Source organism: Neoarius graeffei, chromosome 24, assembly GCF_027579695.1.
Source record: "Neoarius graeffei isolate fNeoGra1 chromosome 24, fNeoGra1.pri, whole genome shotgun sequence".
NCBI lineage: Eukaryota > Metazoa > Chordata > Actinopteri > Siluriformes > Ariidae > Neoarius > Neoarius graeffei.
The window spans coordinates 25,019,420-25,028,275 of record NC_083592.1 but is presented as its reverse complement, the minus strand read 5'-3'; the positions used below and the strand labels follow the sequence as shown (position 1 = coordinate 25,028,275).

The window sequence follows — 8,856 nt, the reverse complement described above, 5'->3', positions numbered from 1 at the left end:
CAGAGATCTTTGTTTCAGTTTTCAGTTGTCCAGTGCATTTGAGCATTTTTTTCCCTGTATTCATGATAGATGTGTGTACTCCCCCCCCCCCCCCCCCCCCTTCACTATTTAGCATTATGGATTTTCAGATTTAAGATATGATTAAATGATTGATTTTGATTGTGATTCTTTCTTAGTTCTTAATTGTAGAACACAAAGGTTCCTGTATCTTCACCAATTCTGCACCAGTTGTTTCTTTCCAGTGCAATTAATTTTAAACATTTATGTAATTAAATACATTCATTTAAGAGTTCTGGTCATTTAGTGGTTTCCCTCAAATTAAACTTCTTATTTGTTTTTGGAACTTCTGTAATTGTTTTTGGCTCAGTTGTTTTCAATAAATAATAAGATGTTTTGGTGTTTGCACTCATGTTCCAGTAACTGCATTTAGGCATTTTCCAAAAACTATAACTTGCATGCAAGCTGTGGACTAACCTGATTGGATAACCACAGAGCATTCTAGCCAATCAGAATTCAGGAAGAACTGTCCTGCCTCACCTGAGCAACCAGAGTCATATAAACAACACCTGATCCAAGAGGATCTGAATAAAACACAGATTGTGTCCACTATTAGGAAAGCTTCTGTGTAAGTACAATACCTCATTCAGTTTTCCTTTTTCCCCCTTTTAAAGATATAAGCTTGCAATATGTAGTTAATGTATGTGAATTTTTATGTATATGTAAAAGTATTTTTTTTATATAAAGGTAATACTAACAAAAACTGCAGTGTGCGAGCTATGGAGTAACTTGCATGGTGTATTTTAAAGATTTTTTTTTGGCAATATAGGTTTATTGTGTCTGCTGTATCTAGCTAACTGTGCCACATTCACTTTTTCCCAATTACTTGACATACTGTGCTACAGCCACTCTCTTTCATCCATCATCATTGTCATCATGACCTCCAGCATCTCAGTGCATACACACTCTGCAGTGCGCCAGCCTTCTTTCTCAAGCTCCTCTTTACGAGAGGGAGGCATTCGGAGCCGATCTAAAGCCCCTGTACTATCTTCAGCGAGCACGCTCTCGCGCTCCCGTTCCATGTCTGTAGGTAATGGTCTCAACAGCCTGAGCAACCTCTCTCTGAATGGGACCAATGAGAAAGAGACGATGCAGGGTCTCAATGATCGACTGGCCAGCTATCTCGGCAAGGTGCGGTCACTGGAGAAGTCCAATGCTGACCTGGAGCTGAAGATCAAGCAGCATATGCTGGAGAGGATGCCTAAAGGTCATGACATACAAGGCATGATGGCTCAGGCTCATGCTATTGAGCAGGAGGTTTGGCCAGGTTTTCTTTTTACTCAAATTCATGTTGCATGTTTTGAATTACAAACAGTCCTGGTGGAAATTTATTCGCGTTTAGATTATGATCGTACATCAGTATGCACAAACTTTGCTTCTTTGCTGTTTAGGTAAGGAAAAAGACACTGGAGAATGCTCACATTATGCTGGAAATTGACAATGCCAAGCTGGCTGCAGATGACTTCCGGATTAAGTGAGCGTTGTATAAGTGAGAATAGAGACAGTTAGGAAAAGTCCCTTGTTAATGTTCATTTGTATGTGTGCAATGTGTACTTCTGTATTTCCATTCATGTAGATGGGAATCAGAGGCTGCTCTGTGTCAGTCAGTGGAGAGGGACTGTGTTGCTCTTCGTAGAGCTAAACAAGAGCATGACCAAATCATCACAACCCTCCGAGGAGACCTGGAGAGTCTAAAAGAGGAGTTGTACTTCCTGAAGAAGAACCATGAAGAAGTAATGTTTCATATTATTAAATGATGGAATAGCTGCTGACAGTAATGTTAGAAAATGAAATGACTGGTAGTCATAAAAAGTCCACAAAGTTTACATGCCTGCAATGTAAAGTAAACACAAGTCTATCATTTATTTTTGTATTAATTCCTAGATTGGTCATTGTTATACCATTGTGAGTGATTTGTGTGTAACACATGTGCAGGTGACAGTTCTGGAGCTGTTGATGTCTTTTGTAAATGGGAACACCCAATGTAACCACTGCTGCTAGAGTGACACACACACACACACACACGCATGCATGCACACACATAGTGAGATGAAACTCTGGACCTAAAGGGTGGGTGTGTTTAGACAGGTGGGTGTGGTGCCCTCCCAACTGTATACTTCATCCTTATTACAAACACATAATATCAAATGGCAGCATTTTACACAACATATAATTATTTTATTTGTATTGCATTTTTTTAGAAACTGACTAATTAATTCATTAATTAATTAATTAATTAGTCTGTCTATCAAATCTACAAATCTCTCTATAGCACACCAGGATGTTTGCTATTACATTATGGTATTATGTAGTGATCAAGAAAAGTATTAAACAAATCAAATCTCTTTCATATTTTACATCCTTACCAGAATTCCTGATGAGGTTTTGCACAATTTTGGCATTTTCTCAACCAGGTTTATGAGGGAGTTTCTCTTACTAAACGTTTCCCATGGGGATTAAATTCACTAATTATATTGATCTTAGAATCAAATTGAAATCCATAAGCTTTTATTAAAATATGCTTAAGACTTGTGTTGTAGCTTATCTGTATATATACATTATCTACTTTTCTTCGTTTACATTTGCAGGTCCTGCCCATGATCCACTCCCATTCACATAATATTGACTGAGTACTATTGCTCCTAACCTTTAGTTTTGCACCTTGATCTTGTCTGATATGGTTGTGCCATTTGTCTGTGCACAATCCCTGCTTTGTCCTGTATTTTGCATCTTGGTTCTTAGTCTTATTAATAGTCTTATTTCACTGTATTGGTATATATGAGTAGGGTAAAATTGGAGTTGACTAGTAAAGTAAATCACTGTAAAAAAGTAAAGACCCTAAAAATTTTCTTGACTTTCTTCATTCTCTGTAGGACATGAGCACACTGAAGGCCCATTTGGCCAATAAGCAGGTGAATGTAGAGGTGGATGCAGCACAGGGACCAGACTTAGGAGCCGTCATGGCTGAACTGAGGGTTCAGTATGAGGGTATCACTCGCAAAAACAAGGAAGATGCTGAAATGTGGTACCTAAAGAAGGTTAGTAGGAATGAATAAACATTATTTTGGTCATCTAAACCTAAAGGTTACAGACATAAACCTCTCCTTCATTCATGTTAAATGATCACAGTTTTGTTTGTATTTCAGCTGGAGATGGTGCAGTCGGAGGTGAAGGAAAGTAATGAAGCTCTACGATGTGCTCAGAATGAGCTCAATGAGAGACATCGCTTCCTGCAGGGGCTTGAGGTGGAGCTGGGAAGCCTGCGCAAACAGGTAATTACTATACTTTACTGTAAAAGGAGAACTGGTGATACACAAAGCTAGGTCCAAAAAATGTTGTAGCTCTGGGCTTTTGACTCACAAAATACCCAACTGTTATTTGAGGTCCAATGGATAAACGGTAGATAATGGATGGATGGATGGATGGATGGATGGATAGATGGATGTTATTTGAGGTGGTTTTTTTTTTCAGGGTTATCAGTCAGTCACACAATATGTCAAATCCATGTCTACACTTTATTTAGTTGCTCAGGAAGTGAGAGACTCCTGCATCTGCCGTTTGCCTTGATGTGTACACAGACTTTAATTAACTGTGTTTACCCCAGCATGATGTACAGTTGTGGTCAGAAGTTTACATACAGTGACATGAATGTCATCTTGGGTATGAATGTCATGGCAATATCTGGGCTTTCAGTAATTTATTTGAACTGTTCTTTTTCTGTGGCAGAATGTACAGCATACAGTTTAATTTAAAAAAAAAACCACTAGAATTTGGTGCAAAAGTTTTAATTTTCTTTTGGTTTTCTGAAATCAACACATGGTTAAAATTATATAGACATGGTCAAAAATATACATACAGCACACCTAATATTTAGGTAAAATGTCTCTTCACAAAATTCACCTTGACCAAACATTTTTGTTTACCATGAAAAAGCTTCTGGCAGAATTCTGGTTGGATATTTCATGACTCTTCATGGTAGAATTGGTAGAGTTCAATTAAATTTGTTTGTTTTTTCTTAGCATAGACCTGACTTATAAGCACGATCCATATATTTTCAATAAGGTTGAAGTCAGGACTTGTTTTAAGCTTAATGTTAGCCTGCCTTATCCTCCACACCCAGCTCTGATGTGTGTTTGGGTTCATTGCCCTTTTGTAACTTTCAAGTCCCAAGTCATGTTCAAGATTCTGATGGTTTATGCTGAAGAATTCTGAGGTAGTCCTCCTTCTTCATTATTCCATCCACTTTGTGCAGTGAACCAGTTCCACTGGCAGCAAAACAGCCCCAGAGCATGATGATCCTACCACCACGACCAGCTGGTACAGTGTCCCTCTATACATGGTGGTCACTGTGGCCAACCAACTCATTGTCTCATCTGACCATACAGCTATCCTCCAGAAGGCTTTTTCTTTGTCCATGTGGTCAGCTTCAAACTTCAGTTAAGCTTGAAGGTGTCAATTTTGGAGCAGGGGGTTATTTCTTGGATAGCAGCCTCTTATGGCCCTTTTCCACTACCCTTTTTCAGCTCACTTCAGCTCACTTCAGCCCGACACGGCTCGCGTTTCGACTACCAAAAACCGGCACGACTCAGCTCGTTTCAGCCCTGCTTAGCCCCTAAAACTCGCACCGTTTTGGAGTGGGGCTGAAGCGAGCCAAACCGTGCCGACTGAGGCTGGGGGCGTGAGCAGACACTCCCCTGTGCACTGATTGGTGAGGAGGCGTGTCCTCACATACCCACACACGCCCCGCGAGCGCGCTGGGATCTGTAAACACCGCAAACCCGGAAGGAGAAGAATTACGAATTACGAGAATTTCTGAAGCCTTATGCGCCTCGCCTCATCTATACGCTCTTGCCAGTATCTGTTGGCGTTGTCGGTGACAACAAGCCACAGCACCAAAACCAGCAACACTAACGACTCCATGTCCTCCATGTTTATTGTTTACTATCCGGGTCGTGAGACTACCGCTTAAAAGATCACTGAATCAGTGACATACAGAGCATCGTGGACGAGTTCGCGGAGCGCAAGGCTCGTCGTATGCCCTTCAAATAATGCGCGCAGTAGGCTATTGATGTTTTATTATGAGCCATGTACAGTATGTCGCCTAATGTTTTTTTGTTTCTGAGTTACATGTTCGTTTGAAGGACTTAATGTACAAAATGACATAGTTGCACCCCGGAGTGTTGAAATTGGTAAACACAGTGCATTCAGTGAGGTTTGCACCGCCCTCCTTTTATTTCTGACTCTTCCTGTCACCACTCTGAGCGCTCATTCGTATGCCCTTCAAATAATGTGCGCAGTATAGGCTATTGATATTTTATTATGAGCCATGTACAGTATCCTAATGTTTTTTGTTTCTGAGTTACATGTTCGTTTGAAGGACTTGATGTACTAAATAACATATAGTTGCACCCGGTAGTGTTGAAATTGGTAAACACCGCAGTTGCGGACATTTTGTAGCCTAAAATGATGTTATGATAAGCTTTAATAAAGTGCCCGGTCATTTGCCCCGCCCCCGGCCTGGCTCTGACTTGTTCCGCCACTGTCACTGATGTCACTGTTTGCGCTGCTTAACGACATCATGTGACGTCCACCCACTTTCACTAACTCCACCCAATGTGTCCACCCACTTCCAGCCAGCACGGTTCAGCGCGGTTGTAGTCGAAATGCAACTCCAACAGCCCCGCTCAGCTCGACTCGGCACGGCACGACTCAGCCGCGTTTGTAGTGGAAAAGCGGCATTAGTCTATGGTGATCTGAACTGTAGACAGTGATCTGTCAGCTTCGAGTTCATAGCAGGGCTGTGCCATGGTGGTTCCCAGGTTATTCCTGACCATCCACACAATTTCCTTTCAGCTGAAGATGACAGTTTGGGTTTTCTTGAAGCAAAGTAGCTTGGCAAAGTGACTACACCTCACAATAACTTGGATACAATTGTTCAAACTGAATTTGGAATTTGCAGTTTAGAACTGGCTCCAAGAGACATTTCAGAGTTGTGTATATCTGCAATCCTCTTTCTCAGATCTGCACTGAGCTCCTTGGACTTTCCCATTTTACTGTGTGTTGGTCAATCCAATGAGTGCTGTAAACAAACCCTTTTTATGAAGGTACAGAGAAGCTACCAGCTATAGTCAATCATAATCACTAATAGGAAGTTAAGAGACCTCGGCCTTGGCAAGATAAGATAAGTTTCAGCACCTCTGAATTAATAATCTAAGTGAGCGTATGTAAATTTTTGCCCCTGTATGTATAATTTTGACCCTGTGTTGATTTCAGAAAACCCAAAGATAATTAAAACTTGTGCACCAAATTCTAGTGTTTTTTTTTAATTAAAGATGTATGCTGTACAATCATTCTGCCACAGAATAAGAACAGTTCAAGTAAATTACTGAAAGCCCAAATATTGCCATGACATTCATATCCAAGATGATATTCATGTCACTGTATGTAAACTTCTGACCACAACTGTATTACTAAACAAAGAACGAGATGCTACAGGTATACTGATAGCTCATCTGATAGAAAAGGCTGATGGTTAGGTTATTTCATTTTATGGAAGTAGTTTAAGCTATAATAACTCCCATCACCATATTCATTCAACATTACACTGCCATTTAATTGTATCATATCTTACGGCCTTTTCCAGGTTAATGTTCTGGAGGGAAACCTTGGAGATACAAGTCATAAATACACCCTTGAGATGGAACACATACAGGGAACATTGACACAACTAGAAGAGGAACTCTCACAACTACGTCTGGACATGCAGCGCACCAAAACCGACTACGAACAGCTACTGCGGGTCAAGCAGAACCTGGAGCTAGAGATCGCCACCTACAGAAAACTGCTGGAGGGAGAGGAGGTGTAAGTACAGAAAAACAGAAATGATTAGACTAATCAGAGGACAAATAGAGGTTATGTCAGGAAATGTTGGCAGCAGGAAAGAAATCACATTTGTTTTTGTGTGCATGTGTATTTTAGGGTAAAAGAGACTCCAGCACCTAAAAGTAAGTAATCAAGCATTGGCATTTCTTAGGACACACTGCAAAGAATTTAAATCAAGTAAGCTTTATGGTATTATGCCAGATTACATAAGTAATGGCACCTTCTTTTGTTCTTTTGAAGAAGAACCTGAGGTAAAGACACGCAAGATTGTAAAGGTAGTCACCCAGACAATGGTCAATGGTAAAGTGGTGGATGAATCAAGCGAGGTGGAGCAGTTTGAGGAGCGCAAGAAGTGAATCTTACTTCTGTAGCATTCATCATCATTACTGCACCATCATTATAGTGAGTCTTCCCAAAACATATCTGCATGGCAATAAACAATGCATGAAAAAAATACACTTGTCATATTAATCACTCCTAGCCAATGTTTCTGAATATGATTTGGATTTGTAACACTAACTCTGGACTTCTAAACACATGAGCTGAAGTGTACAACAATGGATACTGTGGTTAACTCTGGTCCAGGCCAATATTTGTGTAGCAAATTAAATAAATAAATACTTTTACATACATGTGGAATTGTTGTGGTGTGTTTTTTGTGTCTCATTTTAAATATGAAATTTCCTGTAGAGTGACATTTTTTTGTCTTGTCTAAAAAAAATATAACCCATGGCAAGGGAGATATTAAAAGTATCAGTTATATTTTAGTTTTATTTACTCTATATGGCTAAAAGTATAGCCATATACTACAGTATATGGTCATATAGCCAGAACCACATATGACCATTACGCCCATATGTGGTTCTTCCCCAAACTTTTGCCACAAAGTTGGAAGCACATGATTGTTTGGATTGTCTGTGTAAGCTGTGTTATTACAATTTCCCTTCACTGGAATTAAGGGGTCCAAACCTGTTCCAGAATGACAATGCTCCTGTGCAGATGTTCAACAAGCATAATGGTATGCGTGTCTGTCAGGTGTCCACATACTTTTAGCAATATAGTGTACTTTTTTTTTTTTTTTTTAAATTGTCACAGATTCAGTCCAAAATACAGTGGGTCAAACAAACATAGCAGAAAGGCACAGAATTAAGTCTTCATGGAAAAAAATTAGGTGATCCGTGCTGTGTGGTGTTAAATTGCACTATTGTGTTGTGTTTGAAAAACAGAGAAAAAAAACAGTCTGGTCAGAGATGACAAAGTATAGAAGCCCAGCAGATAGGTAACAAACCCCGACAGCTCTGTGGGACCTTAGGGAAAGAACCAGCCTCACCACAAAAATACAGTTCAAATTTCATTTCTTTGTTATGGTTTGTGTGTGAAATACTCACCCTGTCCTGTTCCTGCCTTTATTGTACTGCAAAAGCTTTTTACCTTACTATACAATAGTGAGTTTTCTCATTTAGATTTCTACTGCCAGCTCTGTTTCTTATTCCCAGCCCTGAAGAGAAAGTAAAATAGACCAAAGATGATAATGGCATGAACATTCCTATGTGTATTTGGGTCACTGTATTATTATGATTAAGATCATGTATCACACAGGGGCCAATCCTTGACTGATTCTGTGATAAAAAATCAGTTCTTTAAATACTGCTCACAGCCAGAAAGAGTAGCTTCTCTTGCGCTCTCTCACTTAAGCACACTGTATCAACACACAAACATTCCAAATATAAGTACTATAAGTGGTAACACTACAGAGAGAAAATTATATTTTACTTGTGTATTATCTTTGCAAACTGTTTCATGCTGATATACAGTGGTTGTCAATGCTTTAGAATTCTCTACAGTCTTGCAGAACTTTGGCAAAATGTGATTATATGATCAGATATTAATATAACAATAAATAAATAAACAAACCCC

The 8,856-nt window shown here is 39.6% G+C and overlaps 1 protein-coding gene across 2 annotated transcripts; it reads left to right on the top strand.

Annotated features, from left to right (window-relative positions):
- Positions 1-552: 552 nt before the first annotated feature.
- On the top strand, positions 553-7,541 carry krt1-c5 (keratin, type 1, gene c5). Of its 2 annotated transcripts, none has more exons than XM_060907817.1 (9): positions 553-625; positions 903-1,314; positions 1,449-1,531; positions 1,634-1,790; positions 2,931-3,095; positions 3,204-3,329; positions 6,701-6,918; positions 7,036-7,061; positions 7,183-7,541. In XM_060907817.1, exons 2-9 carry the CDS (start codon positions 934-936, stop codon positions 7,293-7,295), a joined length of 1,269 nt encoding a protein of 422 aa, XP_060763800.1. In that variant the 5' UTR covers positions 553-625; positions 903-933; the 3' UTR covers positions 7,296-7,541. The 2 variants fall into 2 exon arrangements, with proteins under 2 accessions (XP_060763800.1, XP_060763799.1); XM_060907816.1 differs by having other exon boundaries at positions 7,180-7,541.
- The last annotated feature ends 1,315 nt before the right edge of the window (positions 7,542-8,856 follow it).